General features: G+C 37.8%; 1 protein-coding gene across 2 annotated transcripts in view; it reads right to left on the bottom strand.

The window, feature by feature from the left end:
* Snx2 (sorting nexin 2) overlaps positions 1 to 18805 on the bottom strand; it is a 44272-nt gene that overhangs the window by 19976 nt on the left and 5491 nt on the right. For both annotated transcript variants that reach the window (XM_040741817.1, XM_040741818.1), the window contains exons 2-7: positions 13075 to 13192; positions 8170 to 8333; positions 5364 to 5430; positions 5055 to 5098; positions 3509 to 3650; positions 1854 to 1932 (exon numbers count right to left, since the gene is read on the bottom strand). In XM_040741817.1, the coding sequence (XP_040597751.1) occupies positions 1854 to 1932; positions 3509 to 3650; positions 5055 to 5098; positions 5364 to 5430; positions 8170 to 8333; positions 13075 to 13192 (614 nt within the window). The remainder of the gene's footprint in view (positions 1 to 1853; positions 1933 to 3508; positions 3651 to 5054; positions 5099 to 5363; positions 5431 to 8169; positions 8334 to 13074; positions 13193 to 18805) is intronic.

An 18805-nucleotide genomic window follows, 5' to 3' on the forward strand; every position in this document is an offset into this window, starting at 1 on the left:
TCTGGGAGCTTGAGACCAGCCTGGTCTACAGAGCACATTCCAGGACAGCCAGGGCTACTTGGAGAGACCCTGTTTCAAAAAAGAGCAAAAAAAATTTTTGTGTTTTATGTATAAGAACGCTTTGCCAGCCTGTATGTCTGTGCATGTAGTGCCCATAGAGGCCAGAAGAGGGCATCAGAGGGCCTGGAACTGGAGTTAGAGTGATTATGAAATGCTGGGAACTGAATGTGGGCCCTGTACCTGAGCAGCCAGGGCTCTTAGCTGCTGGGCTCTCTCCTACAGGTTAAACCTGACTTTACTAAGAAATTTTCTTAAAATGTTAACAATTTATTACCTCAAAATAGCTACCTCAAAAATGGTTGTAAAAATTTGTACCACAAAGACACACACACACTCCTAAAAGCCTATTCTACCTACCTTAGTCACTGATTTTAAGGCAGAAGGTAAAATGACAAGCAGATAAAATCAACTATGCTACCAGAAACTGGTAAAGCTTCAGTGACTAGGATCATGTGTGGTTCACACATTTAATCCTAGTACTTGGAAGGCAGAGACAGGCCAACCTGGTCTACACGGTGATTTCCAGACCAGCCAAGACTACATAGTAAAACACTATCTCCAAAAAACAAAACAAACAGAAAAGGTGTTTTGTACTGTAGAGTTGACTTCTGACAGTCTCGCTTTTGTTTTCACATTTCAGCAAAGCAAGAAAGGACTATATGTTAAGAAACTAGAGCAGGAATATTCTAGTCTGCCATTAAAAAGGTAAGCTGTAGGCCAGGTGTGGCAGTGCATGCCTTTGATCCTAGTGGTGTAGGAGGCAGGGGAAGACTGATCTTTATGCTCAAAGCCAACCAAGACCACACATTAAGACCTTGTCTCAAAAAGGAAAGAAGAAAAGCAAGTCTTTAAATCTATAGGGCATGTATAATTATATATTCTAAAGGAAGATATAAATGTCATAATTAGTCTTTATAATAAATAAGCAAGGAGTAACATTACTATCCATTAAAGTAAAAATCAAGTATACAAAAATGTCAGGGCACACACATGCAGTTTTCATTGTTTATCAGTGCTTACACCAAATAATTATTCAAACAAAAAAAGTAACTTAGGGTTAGAGAGATGGCTCAGTAATTATAAAGAGTTGTTGTTCTTGGAGAAGATCCAGGTCTAGTTCTCAGAACCTACAAAGTTACAACAGTTTGTAACTCCAGTTTAAGGAGACCCAACCCACTCTTCTGAATTCCACAGGCACCAAGCTTGCATGTGGTGTATATATTTTCAATCAGACAAAACACTCATATAAATCAAAATCAATCTAATCTAAAAATTCAATTTAGACAAACTATAACTAAATTATTAGGTAAGATAGTAGGTAAATATGGCATAATTAAAATAGTAGATATGGTATAACTTTCTAAGCATCTGAGTAATTTATACCGATTTTATTTTGTAAGGGGCTGTGCTGAGGGTGTGGTTCAAGGCATCAGAAATGTAATATAAGCATTTCTCCATAGAGGACCAGTTTCCTCCCTGTTTTTTGTTTTTTGAGACTGGGTCTTTCTATGTAGCTAAAAGTACTTCTGCTAGATTACTGAATATTGATTGCAGGAGTGTACACCACACACAGCTTCTCCAGACATTTTACCAGGTGTTCCTGCAAGCAGTTTCCATGTTTCCCTCTTACAATTACAGCCGGTTTTTAGTGCTCTTGGTGAGTATGATATAATTAATGCACTACTTTAATTTCCTGCTCACAAGATGATACAGACTCAGGAGTCATGCCATTAGATTATGAAGCTAAGGACTAATGAAAGCATAACAATAGTGGTGCTGTGACTTGGAATTACCTCTCCAGCGCCGCTCTTCGTTTTTCTACAAACTCAGTGGACGATGAGTCTTCTTTACCTACTTTGACCTTGGTCATACCTTTAAAGAAGTTGGATGAAATTTGTAAGAATTTTATATTACTATGAAACAGATCATCATAATATATTCATAATCAAAATATACCTTTAACTTTATAGTAATGTCCCTATGTTGGCAACTGGGATCTTATTTAAAGAGAAACCTACTTTGAAGAATTACATCTCATGATGTGTTAATACCTGTAATGAATAAATATCTAGAGCAGGAACATGTAAATAAAGTACAACTTGAGCTGTATTTGTGGGTTTTGAACTCATACAGTAAATTTAAAAGCTTACATAAAAATTTCATTTTTTTGTGGTACTTCACACTTCAAAAACACCAATGTTTTCATATTTCAAGACTATTTTCTCCCTAGACCTGGGCTAGAACCCAAGGCCTTATGAATGCTAGACAAGTACTCCACCTCTGACCCAGATCCCCAGCTTCATTTTTCCCCTACATTTCTTTTTAAAAGGATTTCATTATTTACTTCTGTGTATATGTGTATTTCGTAACATACACATGCATATAGGTCTTGCAGAGGCCAGATGAAGACAGCAGATTCTCTGGAGTTGGAGTTACAGGCAGTTGTGAGACAGGCACCTAATGTGGGTCCTGGGAAACAAATTCTAGTTCTTTGCAAAAGTAGCAAGCATTTGGCTGAGCCATCCCCTTAGGCACCAGTCCTATACTTTAACACATAAAATGGAGTTTAAAAAGCTACCATCAGTGAATGTCAATAAAGGTCTTTATGGAATGATGAAATGTGGTAAATGTAATTGATGAATTTGCTAAATGCTTTCCCTACAAATTTTAAGTCTTACAAGTGGAATAATTGGGGCCATTGAGATGCCTCAGTGTATGAAGATGCTTGCTGCCAAACCTGACTAAGTTCAATCCCAGGGATCCACATGGAAGGAGAGCACCAACTTCCATAAATTGTCTTGTCTTCCATATGCACGTGGTAGCAAGAGTAACACCGCTCAACACACAATGAGCAGCAAAAAATTTTATAGTAAACATAACAAACGCTTCTGCTTCTTTTGAAATTTTCTGAATTTTGAAAACCAAGCCCTTACTGCTGATCACAGTAATGATTTTTGTTTTATTTCAGGCACTTGGGAGGCAGATGAGGGCGGATCTGTGGGTTTCAGGCAGGATCCCACTAAACCTGGCTGGGAACTCAATAAGCTAAGAAGAATTTAAATAGCTCTTATATGAGCAAGGCTAAATTGAATTTCTCTTTGGATAATATATAGTTGAACACCAAATAGGACCTAGCTCTCAGAGAAAACATTAACATTTTAACAACATGAGTATCACCAGACTCAGTAAATTGGTATTCTAACAACCCTAGAAATTAGTTTCTAACCTCCTTCAATTTGATCAATCTCAACCCAATATTCAACAACCAGATATTTATATGTTGGAAACTACAAACTACACATTCTTCAAGGATACAGAGGATCATCACAACCCATATAAACCTACACCTCTAGACAGGAGCCCTGACTGGAGATGATTAAGGGATACATAAACCACAACTAAAATTGAATTAGGAACAGCAAAAAGTAATGTTCTGACTTATGCTTACCTACTATACTCTTTTCTGGAGCTGGTGGCACAATGTAGCCAACATGTAAATATTTGCTTGCTAATTTGCTATGCAAACCAAGAAAGTCACTGAATCTTCTTTTGACTGAAAATTCACTCTTACTGAACATGGAAAGAGAAGTCTACAAATGAAGAACAGGTATTTCACATTGTTAATATAAAGCAATCATTTACAAATTAATACTGCATGTAACTACAAGTATAGTTTGTTCTAATTTGCAAATGACTGCAGAGTGTATAGTATGGCTAATAGATAACAACAACAACAACCAAACTAAAATTTAGGGCTCAAGACATAGTTTTTTAAAAAGCAACATAAGGTTAGAAAACACTTGCTTTATTCTATGTTTGATCTATAACACTTCTCTACTGTACTTTTGCTAATGATTTCTCCCTTTCCTGGTTTTGAGGCATGTGTTGATACAGGATAGCTTTGATCTCACAATGCATAGGTTACTGGTTCTTCAATATTTACCCATGGCCCAGACCTCCCAAAAGGCAGCTCCACACAAATCTCACTGAGCTCAAACTCACTGAATTTCCCGTGCTAGAGTAAGAGACCACACGGACTGTACTTTCCTCTACTGTTCACTGCTATTGCCAGGCGCTTGCAACAGAGTCCAAAATCATAGTAAGGGTTTTAATAAGGATTTGTTTCATCGATTAACAAAACTCACCCCACCTCACTGTGTCCCTCCCCATCTTGTCTTTCTCCAACTACAAACTTCCTGTATCATAAATAAATATCTTCATGACTCCTTATACTCAAACATTATTGATTCTCCTACCTACATAATTAAAAAAACGATTTTGATTACTTTCAAATCTGTTTCTTTGTCAAGTATCAATGCCCTCCCTGGTTGTAATTGTTTGTGTTTCTCCAGCTGGCTTTAAGCTCACTGTGAACTTCTTTCTGCTGCACCTGCCCCTACCTGCCTCCTGAGTATTGAAATCACAGGTGTACATCACTTCCCGTTTGCTTTGTATACTGGAGCATGAACCCAGGGCTTAATGCATGTTAGGCAAGCACTCTAACTCTAACTGAGCTACATCCCCAGTGTAAAGTTATGATCACTACGACACACTTGCTTTCTGGGTCAAGACTTAATCCTTTAGTGACTGCAGTGGCCTTTAACTGGAAGTCTTCACCTACTTGGATCCTCCCAATTCATACTGAGTTAAGACAGAGTTGCCCTAACAAAAATCTAATAGTGCCTCTCTAACAGCTCTCCTGTATGCTAAGGATGAAATCAGAACTCCTTAATGTGGCTACTCAAAATCCATAAGATAAAGCAGTCAGGAGTCACTTACAGACAGGACTCTGGAAAGTCCAATGCCTTGACTCTTCCTCCTTCCCTCCTACTCACTCCCTCACCCATGTCTCACCTTAGAACTCCCTTGGCCATGCCTAACCTTCAGGTCTACATTATCAGTCCACTTCCTGTAAACTCTCGTTCTTATGCTCACATCCTCTCTACCACACAGAGTGAGGGGCCAACACTTTATTAAAGAAGCAAAAAGCTCACCTTTGTTGTTACTCTATATGCCATGTATGCATTCATGCCATCACCTGTAAAGAAGTCAAAGAATATTATTAAAATTCAGGTGCTTGGACTAGAGGAGGTAAAAGGTAGACTGCTTGTCTAGTGTTTATAAGACCCTGGGTTTAATTATTAGTACCACCAAAATAATTAAAAATAAATTAATTGAATTAAATGTTTAAAAATACACAAAAAAATTTAAAAGGAAAGCACCATAACCATATAAGTAATTGTAAAACTATAGGATATAACAATCAAGCCAATCAAAAAGTACAGAAAATAATAATGACTCACCAACTTTTTCTGGATCTGACACACCAATTTCTATATCAAAAATATCTCCATTCGCTTCTTCTTCAATCTATAAAAGTATATGTTGGTGTTAAAAATTCCATTTCTCTTGAAGATAACCAGCAGCTGTCTAATTGGATTCATAGCCCTGTTAACAGCAGGGAATTTATACCTAGTACTGCAGTTCTGGTCAGCTATCTGCACCGAGAGAGGCCTGTGCCCTAAAGAGATCGTACTGCTGTCATTTCTCTAAAACAATATAATTTCTAATTGTATTCTAAATACTTATCCTCATACCACAAATAGTTGTAGCTCTCACCCTTCAGAAGTTTCTTTTAGATGGAGACTATTCTAGAAATCCACAGCTAGTCAACATAGGAGGAGGAGAGACTGCCACATGCCCATCCCAACTGACAGAGCTACAAGACTGTCATCAGAGCCCCTGCCCCACAATTTCCAATCCTGAACAACTAAAAAGAACTCATTACCTGTACCAATAGAAACTTACATACTTGTAGAAATTATATCTAAAACCAACTTTAACAGAATGATTTCTCTAATTATCTAATAAAAAAAACACATTATTTTCCTCGACACAAATAAATGCCCTGTAAAACTCAAAGTTAACAAGTAGGAAAATTAACTTGATGGAACTACAGAAAGGCCCTTTTGAAGACAATTTAAAACAAGTATTTTGGAGCCAGAGAGATGATCAGCAGTTAAGAGCACTGACAGTTCTTCCAGAGGACCCAAGTTCAATTCCAAGTGTCACATAGCAGCTCACAACTGTCTTTAACTCCAGTTCCAGAGCATCTGACACCCTCACACAAACATACACAGGGGCAAAACACCAATGCACATGAAATAACATAAATATATTTTTAAAAATTATAAACTAAAAAAAAAACAAACCCTCAGCCAGGCCATTGTAGCCCATGCCTTTGATCCCAGAACTCAGTAAGAGAAGGCAAGTGAATTTCTCAGATAAAGGCCAGCCTCTTCTGTATAGTGAGTTCCAAGATAGCCAGGACTACACAGAGAAACCCTGTCTTAAAAAACAAAACCCAAGCATTTCAAATATTTTTGTTTACAGGAAGAGTTTTTAGAGAGGTCAGCCAGGAGTGTAACTCAGAGGTAGTGTATGTCTAGCATAAGCAAGGCCTGGATTCTATGCATAGCACCAAACGAAAAAACAAAAAGCAAAAAACAAAGGACAAGAAATCTCACAGTATTAAATCTCTAGAATGTCAAGGCAATATTAGCAATATAAAGTTGTAACAAAAGCATATTTTCCTAACCATCTTTCTTTTCAAAGTCACTTTTTTTATAGAGACATTAAGCTAATCTTCTGTACAAGGACACTGTAATTCAGAAAAAATTAACTGTTAAGTGGACAGTTCAATAAATGCTCACAAAATAAACTCACCTTTGTAACCAGAACCAAAATGAGAAATGCAAGCAACAAATACATCCCCAAAGACCCTCCTTAGAGCTTGCCTTCCAGTCACAACTTCTTCACCATGCCAACGCAGCTGATCGCCTGATATCTACCGCTGTATATACTGTTTGCTAATGTTATCTGTTTTTAATGTTCCTATCATGGAATCAGACAATGTGAGTACTCATTTATTTATATCTTACTACTTTCCATTTGATTTATTTTGGGGAAGTTAGTCACCTTTGTATATAGTCATTATTTAATTGTGTTTATATTGGTTATAAATTTCTACTTGAATTTTTTAATGTTTTATTTTAAAAATAACCAAGATTTTTTTCTTCAAATGTGTTTCTTAATAATTCTATCCTTTATAAAGTAAAAGAATTATCAGGTTATAAGGAAGCAACTTTTATTGATATGTACCTCTTTCTTTTAAAACTAAAAGCCTGAGGCAGTTCAAAAGGAAGTAGATAAAGATTTGGGCCAGGCATACAGCTCAGAGGCAAAACAGTTGCCTATAATGCAAGAGCCCCTAGTGCTGTAAAAATAAATAGATGCTAGATAGCAATCTTAGGATTAGTAGTCACTACATACTCTATCAAAGAAAATTACTCATAACACCACTTTAAGTACTTTCCCGCATCACTTGTTCAACACAGGAACCTTAAGAGGCCTACATTATTATCATAAGACCATAAATGTCAAATACTCCGATTTAGTCATCAAACAGTCTTCTGTTTTGGTGACTCTGAGGATAGAATCTAGGGTCCTAAGCATATGAAGCAATCACTCTACCACTGAGCTACACTCCAGCTTCAAATTCTTTGACTTAAGAAAGTTAAGTGGTATGATGATTCGGTGGGGTACAACATATAGAGAAGCTAAGACAGGAACACTGCTGTAAGTTTTAAAGTCAGTTGGGATACTGTGAGTTCCAAGTCAGCATGGGCTACAGAGTAAAAAACACCCTGTCTTAAAACTCAAACAACAAAACGAGTGTACACAATATGTTAGGTCAATTTCTAGAAGAGATTTAACAACAGGTGCCCCGTGCCATGTTCTAACATCAGGTCTCACTATATAACCCTAGCTGAGTTAGAACTCAATTGTAGAAAAAGGCTGACTTCTAACAAACAGAGATCTACCTGCCTCTGCCTCTGCCTCTGCCTCTGCCTCTGCCTCTGCCTCCCAAGTACTGAGATTACAGACATGTGCCACCACACCTTTCTTCTTAGTGTAGTTTTCCCATCTAAAATGTCTGAAAGGCTTTGATTAGGAATAATTTAATTTAACAGGAGAGAAGTGCAAGGTAAGGAACAAAGATATATATTCTTTCGATATTAACCTAGAATTATAAACATCTCTCCATACCTCTTCCCTGGATCTGTCAAAGATCACTGGAGCAGAGATACTCTTTGACTCAATTCTAGGAGCAATGAGTGCAGTGGGTGTGACAGGAGTAACTGCAGGAGAAGGCTCAGAGGAGACGATGGGCTCTCTTTCTGGACTGTCCAAAGAAACTTCTTCTGTGGCTTCTAGACATAAATTAAACAAGTTAATCAAGGAAATTATAGCATACAGCTGTTTGAAATATGAAAAACATATCTACAAATAAGTCTCCAAAGTATCATGATTTATAAGTTATCACTACAAGGGACTTTATGTAACTAATTATTTAATTGTTTATGAAACCTTCACAATAAACAGGAACTAAGTTGATATTTATGTATTAAGTCAGTTTAATTATCTATACTAGGAGAAAAATAATGATGTGACTAATTCCATATTCATTTGTGTTTGGACTGGTAATACAGCTTACATGTGGTAACTTACCTTTATAATATTTTATTCAGGTTAATATGATTGCTCATACATATGAAAACACATTTTATGGAAGACTACTTTTAACTATCCCAATTGGAATTAAAAATCTGTTATGAAAAACTCGCCACATTAGTAATCTAAAGCAATTAATTGCCAAAGATTACTGGAGATTAGTTGAATTTACAAATATGACACAAAGCAAAGAGACATTTAGGTTTTAATTTTAAATGCTCATTCACTTGAAATATCTAAAATTAAGTACATTTAAAATCAAACCACATCAATAAACTGGTCTACACACTATGTAATACTGTGCTAAAAGCAATGAAGAAACACAAAGAAATGGAAAAAAATCATACCTGCCCTCAGGGAGTTTATAATCTAGTTGAGAAAACAAGACATGTGGAATGTTAAATAATAATAAAAGACTTAAGAGAACAATAAAGAATGTTATAAGACATTCAATTACTACATAAATGGTAGAACAAACACTATAATTTGAGTAGACGCAGGAGTCAAAACTTCAGGGTGGGGAAATTCAGAAATAGTCTGTGACACTGATTTGAGATGGTTTAAATAGAATAGAAAGACGCTGGAGAAGAATCCCATGCAAACAGAATAACAGCAGAAGTAGAAACAAGAAAAAAAAAAGCTAGGACAGTGAAATTTAATCAGTGAGCCTAAGACAAAACAGTCCTACTGCCTTGTAGAACTGATACTAAGAAGATGAAATTATAAGGCAAACAAGAGATCAGACCAATGTTTTCAGCCTTGGTTTCTGGATTCTTGGAATTTGGAGAAAGTACTAATTGTGGTCAATGAGACACTTTAAGCAGTCAACTTGAAATTACACAGCTTGACATGCTATCAAATTGCTTGAACTGGCTATTTAATGTTGACAAGACAACTGGTATGAATCTCTTCATATTTTTGTATTAAAAGAAAAATGAATAACTAAAATCTTCCAAACTATGGTAACCACAGGGGAAAATACAAAATACAGATAAAACGGGCTATATATGTCCCTGACAGCACAAACTAAAAGCTTAAATACCACTTCAAAGTTTGCAGATTGCTAGCATTTTTATTTATTTATCTACCTATTTATTTATTTGGTTGTTATTTATTTATTTATCTTAAAGAAATGAAAGCAGGGCTAGAGAATGGTTCATTGGGTAAAGATGCTTTCCACCAAGCCTGCCAATCCGAGTTTGATCCTTGGGACCTACATGGTAGGAAGAGAGCTAACTTCTATAAGTTATCCTCTGACCTCCATGCACATGCTGTGATATGTGTATACACACACACACACACACACACACGCAAATAAATGTATAGGAAAAATTTCAAAGAGACGAAAATAGTTAGCAATACGCTTGGCATGGTGGTGCTGGCCTTTAATCCCAGCACTTGGGAGGCAGAGACAGGTAGATCTTTAGGAGTTTGAGGCTTCATCTACATAGTGAAACAAAAACAAAAAACAGTCAACACTGTATGGAAATAAAATGCAGTATATCAAAACTAGGTGTGATGGGCTGAAGGGGTGGCTCAGCAGTTAAGATCGTTCTCTACTCTTCTGGTTCCCAGAACCCACATGGCAGTTCAAAAATCTAAAACGCCAGTTCCAGGGAATCTAGTGCCTCTATAGGCACCTCATGCACTGGTGCACATATACAAATGTAGAAAAATTACTCCTACACATAAAAATAAATAATCTTAAGCATCAACATGAACATAAGCAGCAGAGCCCATCAACCCATGAACCCCAGGAAGCACACTACAGCCACAACACATATGCAACAGCAAATCAACAAAAGGTTCCACTGACATTGGTTCAAACTCAGTGGTTCTCAACCTGTGAGCTGTGACCCCCCCAATGATTCATAACAGTAACAAATTAGAATTATGAATAGCAATGAAATAATTTTATGGTTGGGAGACACTACAACATAAGAAACTGTACTAAAGGGCCACAGCATTAGGAAGCTTGAGAAGCACTAGTCTAATACTGATAAAAAGTTTTCTGTGCTTGTGCTAGTAGCTGCTTCAGCTACAAAGGACCAGAAACTTAAGTAAGACCAAGCATGATCTAAGCAACTAATATAGAAAGAGAAGAAATCAAACGAATAGGCTTAGATGCATCATACTGATGGTCTGCCTTAAATTTGTTTTGTTGTTTGGTTTTTAAGACATGGTCTCAGCAGGTAATGGTGGCACATGACTTGGGAAGCAGAGACACGCAAATCTCTGTGAGTCTGAGGTCAACCTGATCTACAGAGTGAGTTCCAGGACAGCCAAGGCTACCAGCAACTAAAGACATGGTCTCATGAATTCTCCAACTCATATTACTGAGCAGCACCTGATCCTGCACTTGCCACTCACTAAGTGCTGGAATTGGAGGTGTGTATCACTACGTCCACACTTTAAACGGCTGATGTGACTTTTTCTAACCTACGTGAAGAGTTACAAATACAGAGGGTTTAGTTCCAGACTTGAGGGTGAATGCACATTGATTTTGTCAATATTCAGGCACTCAGTAAGATGCACCAAATGGAGAAGGGTTAGATAGTTGAACCCATTTGGTGAATATCTGATAAGGAAGCAACAACATGTCACAGTTAATTTTTTCCAATGTGGTGCTGATATGAACTACCCATAAACAATATAAGTTATCTAAAGCACAACAGGACACAGCACCATAATCTGATTTCTTTGGGGCTTATAAAATCACAATGGCTACTTTGTTTTAGCTAGAACTGCATTTTATATGCACTGAAATATGTTATTACTACTAGACAACAAGTCTCATCATCCTGATAGCAGATGCTGTACTTACAGGTTCCTAGCAGCATATTCTTCCATAGGAAGAGACATAGATCTGCTTCAGTGCATTATAAATATGAATCAAACATTATAATTTCTACAAAAATGTCTTGGATAACCTAAAGATGTCATAATAAAACACAGCTAAGCTTGGCAGTGGTGGCACTCGCCTTAAATCCCAGCACTTGGGAGACAGAGGCAGTCAGATCTCTGTGAGTTTGAGACCAGCCTGGTCTACAGAGTGAGTTTTAGGATAGGCTCCAAAACAATACAGAGAAACCCTGTCTCAGAAAAACAAAAACAAAGAAAAAACAGTCAAGTTAGACTGTAAAGCATAAAAACTATTTTGTTTAAGATTTTTGTTATGTGAGAGTGTATGTATGGTGCATGTATGGCAGTGCAGGAACACGTGCCACTGAGTAGTACCTGTAAAGGTCAGAGGACAATTTTCAGGAGTTGGTTGTTTCCATTTTCTGAGGCTTACCAGATCAAACTCAAAAATAGTCAGGGTTGTACAAAAAGAACTTCATCTACTGATTCCTTCTTACCAAACCCTAATTCACTGCTGCGCTCTCTCTCTCTCTCTCTCTCTCTCTCTCTCTCTCTCTCTCTCTCTCTCTCTCTCTCTCTCTCTCTCTCTCTCTCTCTCTCTCTCGCTCTCTCTCTCTCTCTCTCTCTCTCTCCTTTTCTTTGACACAGGGTCTTGCTATGTATCGCTGATCTTGTCATTCCACTCTCAACACAGATTAATTGCTAAACACTATTTTAATTTTGTGTCAATATTAAAATTTTAATTTTTGCTTTTCAGTATTAAAATATTAACTTAAATCTCAACTTAATTTTAAGGTATAATTATTTAGAAAAGTCAAGTATTCCTTTAATTATATCCTTATAACTAGAATACATTCAACTGTCAACTTACCTAACAACATACCTGTAACACAGTGATTCTTTTTATTTTTTATGTGTATGGGTGTTTTGCCTATAGGTATGTCTATGTACCACATGTATGCCTGTTCCCCCAGAGGCCAGAAGAAGACATCAAAGCCCCTGGAACTGAAGATAACAGATGGCTGTGAGCCACTATCTGGGTGCTAGGAATCAAATTTGGGTCCTTTTGGAAGAGCTGCTGAGGCATCTCTCTAGCCCCCATATAGTGATTCTCAAACCCATACTTTGATTTTGCTTTGTGACAACTTGTAAATAACAATAACAACAAAAACAATAAAATCACTGCTACCTCCCAACAATATGCTCAGTACCCTGTACCCTGTTTTCAAATGCTTAAAAATAAAGGGCAGTTTTGCTCCTCTTAATGGTCTGTGTGTATTTCTTACAGAGTGACCTAACTAGATAGTCCTTATCCTACTAAAAATTTTTTTGGTTGTTGGTTACAGGTCTCACCTTGTAAGCCAGGCTGACCTTGAACTCATAGCAATTTTCATGCCTCATTATCTCTAATGCTAAGATTATAGCCATCAACCATGCTCAGATTCACTTTTTAGGGTGTTAAAAGAGATCCCATTAAGACACAGAATTTCAGTTGCTTTAAAGAGTATCCTAAAAGCATATAACATTATATATAGTTGGCTATTACTAACTAAAAAAAGGTCAAGATATGACAATTACCTGCGAAAAGATCTTCTCTGTCATCATCTAGCATGACTTCTACAGGTTTGGAGCCATTGGAGTTTGCACTAATATCTTCTGCAGGAAGACTGGCTGGTTCAGGAGATGATGGACTTGACTGTGAAAAGAATAGTAGACAATGAACTGGAATGCTTCTTTGCTTTTCTCATAAACTAAAGAAATACATCATTCCCTTGATTAGAGAGGAAAAGAACAGCCACTTACATTCTTCTCTAAGGTTCAAAACACACTTTAGTGCATCCCCTTTGCTCAAGAGTCACTTAACTCAAGTATCAGCCCTTTAGAAGCACTAATTTATCATACTTGTTTTAATTAACAAAATCGTATTATCCACAATACAACCAGGTTCAATTCCCACCACTCACATGGCAGCTCACAACTGTCTGTAACTCCAAGATCTGACACCCTCACACTGACACGCGTGCATGTAAAATACCAATATACATAAAATAAAATAAGTTATTTAAAAAAAAGTTCGTGCCTTTTTTTTATAATCATGGTTGTTTTCCTACTGGGGTCAGATATATCAGAGTTCAAAGCCCTGCTTTAGAATAAGAAAAGGCACACACGGTAGTTGACACCTGTAATCCCAGAATATGGGAGATGGGGCAAGCAGGTTAGGAGTTCAAGGTCATCCCCAACTACATTGTAAGTTCAACACTAGCTTAAGACCCTATCTCAAATAAAGCAAAAATACATAAATAAAAAGAGCCTGTGAGATGACTCGGTAACAAAGGCTCTTACTACCAACATGGTGACCTGAATGCAGTCTCTGAGAGAACTGATCCTAAAAATCACCCCTGACTTCTACAAGTATGCAAAGATCTAATACTGGATGAATTATGAATGCAGTCATTTCTAAGATTCTACATTTTCAAACTAAAGCTGTGCCATGTCTCAAAACACTTTTTTTTTTTGGAGACAAGGGGTCTCATATGTAGCATAGCCTAGGCTAGACTTGCACTCTCATGTCTCAGCCTCCCATGCACTTGTGTGTAGGTGTGCACTACACTCAGCTGGAAAATTCATGACTCTTCTCTTTTTCAATTAGGTCTGGCTATGTAGCCCAGGCAGATCTAGAAAACAACACCCTCCTGCCTCACCCTTCCAAATTCTGGAATTATTAGGACTCTATCATACCCAGCTGTTTTTCCTACATAATGCTATGCCTATATGAAACTCTTCTGTACTGCTATGTGTAGTAAATCACTCACTGTAGTATGCTTTCCACTTCTACTAACTTAACATGCGGAGAGATATGTATGGTTCCAGGGTGATTCTAAGTCCCAAGGAGTGACAAGACTGACAAAGGTCTCAAGCATTTTGTTGTTTTAAAAAAATAGCTTTTTGTTTGTTGCTTTTTCAAGACAGGGTTTTTCTGTGTAGTCCTGGATGTCCGAGAACTTACTATGTAGACCATGTTGGCCTTAAAGTTGGAAGAGATCTGCCCGCCTCTGCTCCAGAGGGCCGGGATTAAAGTTGTGGACCACTATAACTCAGCTGGTAGAGGTTCTTCATATTTTTTAAACAAAAGGGTTTGTTTGGGAGGGGGAATCAGATTTAAATTACAAATATTTCCAGCAGTCTATGGCTTACCTGTCTACATTAATAAGAGACCTACAACAGAATTTCTTAATTTCATACAGCAATTTTTTTTCTTCTTTAGTGGTTAGTAAACTTTTTGTAGGCCATCTTTTTGTTTTTGTAGTGGTAGCGACTGAACCTAGAGCCCTTACACTTGCCTGGCAAACACTCTCATACCAAACCATACCCACATTCCTCTACATCATTCGTTTTCTGGACATGGTAGTACATGTCTGTAATCTCAACACTTTGTGGAGGCAGAGGAAGGAGATTAGGAGTTCAAGCCATCTCTGACTACAAAGCAAGTCTGGGGCCAGCCTGAGCTACATGAGATCACATCTTGGAACAGAAACAAGGAAGCTAGAAAGATGGCTCAGTGGTTAAGAGTTTTTGCTGTTCTTGTAGAGGACTCACATTCAATTCTCCATGTCTACATGGGGCAGCTGACAACAGCCTATAAACTCAATCTTCAGGGGTTCCGACACCTACTTCTGGCCTCTGTGGGCACCCACATGTACATGTGCATACAAACAACAATTTTTTATTATTTTTTTATTTTATTTTATTTTATTTTGGTTTTACGAGACAGGGTTTCTCTGTTTTGGAGGCTGTCGGTCCAGCCTGGCCTCGAACTCACAGAGATCCGCCTGCCTCTGTCTCCCGAGTGCTGGGATTAAAGGCGTGTGCCACCAACGCCTGGCAACAACAATTTTTTTAAAAACTTGAAACTAAATAAAGAAAATCAGTCATGTGTAGCAGGGCACTCATACCATCCTAACACTGGGAAAGCTGAGATAGGCGCACTTCTAGTTTCAGAGCAGTACAGACTACATAGTGAGACAGAAAAAAAGAGTTAAAGAAAATCAATGCCTTAATCTTTGTGACTCTGCATTCTGCAGATACTGACCATGACACTGAAAGCATCAACATGGAAGAGGAAGCCAGGTGTAGGGGCAAACTTCTGAGACTGTGGAAGGAGAGACTGAAGCTAGAGGGTCACAAGTTTAAGGCCACTTTGGGCTACAAGGCAAGACCCAATTTTTATTTATTTACATTGTCATACCTGCAGACAATGTACTATGATAATCCCCCCACCCCAATGCTGAGTAGGGAAAACAATTTAAACACACACACACATATACGCACAACTATATGATTTTACTCATCCAAGCTCCACAACAGGAAATCTATAGAGATAGATTAGTTGCTATATTAAGGTTAGAGGCTGGGAAAATGGAGAGAAAACACCTGAAGGGTACAAGATATCTTTCTAAAATAATGAAAATATTTTAAAGCTGACTATGGTAATAGATACATATATTTCACTATCCTAAAAAACACTGAAATATACACACAAATTGGTGAACAATATGGCATATAAGCTGTACCTTAGCAATGCTGTTCAGAAAAAAAAAAGGTATAGGGAATGGCTCATGCTTGCAATGCCTTGGGAGGCTATGACAGAACCGATGAAAGCCTATGCCCAGCCTGGGTTATGTAAATGAGACCCTTCTCAAAAAGAAAAGAAAAAAGAAAAAGAAAAAAAGGACTCCGTGGACAGGATGCTTGCTGTCAATCCTGATGACCTAAGTTTGATCCTTAGAATGCACAACATAGAGACAAACAACTTCCATATGCTTCACACACCACAACACACTACACCCACAGAAATTGTAAACAAAAATAAAAACAGGACTTCCTGGTGAGATAGTGGATTAGAAGCCCTATTAGTGTGATGGTAAAAGAAAACAGAACACCATACAATGATGTCTACTCCTTCAAGATACGATTGCTATAAAATTATTTCTTAAGCCAAGCACAAAAAAAGAAGCAGGTAGAAATGACTGTGACCAGTGTCCAACTGACCCATACAGTTCTCAAAGTCCATGGCAAACATAATACAAAACAAATTTTTTTTTTTAAATTTAGGTTAGAAACAATCTTGTTTCACATGTCAATCCCAGCTCTCTCTCCCTCCCCTCCTCCCCTGCCCTCCAGACCAGGTCCTCCAGTCCCCCACCCAATCTCCACTCCAATCACCAAGGAGGGTGAGGCCCTCCATGGTGGATCTCCAGTAACTGTCATTTCATCCAGGGCAGGGCCTAGGCCCTCCCCCAAGAGTCCCAGCTGAGCGAGCCTCCCATATTGTGGCATGAGCACTCAAAGTCTATTTGTACGCCAAGGATAAATACTACCCAAGGCCCCACAGATTACCTAGGCCTCCTCACTGACACCCACATTCAGGGGGTCTGGGTCAGTCCCATGCTTTCCACACAGCCATCAATCTGGAGTCCTAGAGCTCCCCCTTGTTCAGGTCAACTGTTTCTGTGGATTAAACCAGCCCACTCTTAACTCCTTTGCCCATCAGTTCTCTCTTTCTGACACTGGATTCTAGTTCAGTACAGTGTTTGTCTAAAACAAATTTTTTTAAAGCTTAAAGATCTAGGCTGTAGAGAAATGACTTGATGGTTAATAGCACTGGCTGCACTTGTAGAAAATCTGGATTCAGTTCCCAGCCCCACATCATCAGGTAGCTCACAACCACTTGGAACTCCACTTCCAGGAAATTCAGTGATTTTTTTCTAGTCTCTGTGGACATAAAGCTTGGATGTGGTGGAAAGACATGCATGCATGCAAAACACCCATACACATAAAAATAAATTAATTAAAGAAAGAACAACAAAGCAGGATCCATCTATTTGCTACCTCCAAGAAATGTGCTTCACCATCAAAGACAAAATGTTTAACTGAAAGGTTGTGAAAACAATCCAAGGAAAGAAAAACAAGAAGTAATGACCCAGTTCATACAACAAATACTACTAGATATAAGACCAAATTAACCCCAACACAATAATGATGAATATAATACCCTAGTCTCACCAATAAGACAGGTCCCACCAAAACAAACAAATAAATAAACAACACCAAACAAAATATAGACGGGAAGAATCAATTCCATCCAGTTGTTCACTTACCCCTCTCTATTTGTATACTGGATGTAGGATGTGTAACTGCATACACATACACACACACACACACAATTTAAAAAATAAAATAAAAGTAAAGCCTCGGGGTGGTAGTGCATGCTTTTAATGCTTTTAGTCCCAGAACTCAAGAAACAGAGGCAGGTGGATCTCTGTGAGTTTGAGGCCAGCCTGGTCTACAGAGCAAGTGCCAGGACAGCCAGGGCTGTTACACAGAGAAACCCTGTCTTGGGGCAAAAAAATACACTCTTCTCAGTAGCCCATGGAACTTTCTCTAGAATAGATCCTGTTAGAATGCAAATTGGTAAAACTAGAATAGCTTTTTGTTGTTTCCAATCTGGCCACAATGTAATGAAGCAGAAATCAATAGCAAGATAAACTATAAAAAGTACATAAACAACTCATGGGAAATAAACAACACCCAACTGAATGATAAATGGGTCATTGAAGAAATCAAGACGGAAATTTTTAACAACTCTGAGAATTGAATGAAAAAATAAAGAACTTGTCAAAACTTATGGGATATAATGAAAGCAGTCCTACGGAGCAAAGTTCCTAACTACCAGTGCCTACATTTAAAAAAAAAAATCAGAATGCTCTCACATAACCTCAGTATCCTGGAAAAACAAGAACAAAGCAAACCCAAAGCCAGTAGATTGAAAAAAAAATCAGGAAATAAATGACATAGAAACTTTTAAAGATTAAAAAAAAATCAACAGAGTTAATTCTTTGAAATGATAACTAAGATTAACACATAATAGCCAAACTAAAAGAACAAGAGAGATTAATAAAGATTAATAAAATTAGAGATGAAAAGGTAGAAATTACAGCAGAAACTAATGAAAGTCAAAATCAATGGTGCATACTGTTTTTGATAAAATTTACTTGGTACACCTATCAAATTCTACAATAAACCAGTGACAAACAGTTCATGTAGTGCCCACTCACTCCACACCTGAAATGACTTATTGAAACATCCTTAATCTGAAAAGATGCATGCTTTTAATCCAGCACTTGGAAGGCAGGCAGATAAGTTTGAGGCCAGCCTGGTCTCAACAAAGCGATTTCCAGGACAGCCAGGGCTTCACATGGAAACCCTGTCCTGAAAAAATTAATAATAAAAAAGTCAGAAAACCAACAGG

This window comes from Mesocricetus auratus, unplaced genomic scaffold, assembly GCF_017639785.1.
Source record: "Mesocricetus auratus isolate SY011 unplaced genomic scaffold, BCM_Maur_2.0 Super-Scaffold_6730, whole genome shotgun sequence".
NCBI lineage: Eukaryota > Metazoa > Chordata > Mammalia > Rodentia > Cricetidae > Mesocricetus > Mesocricetus auratus.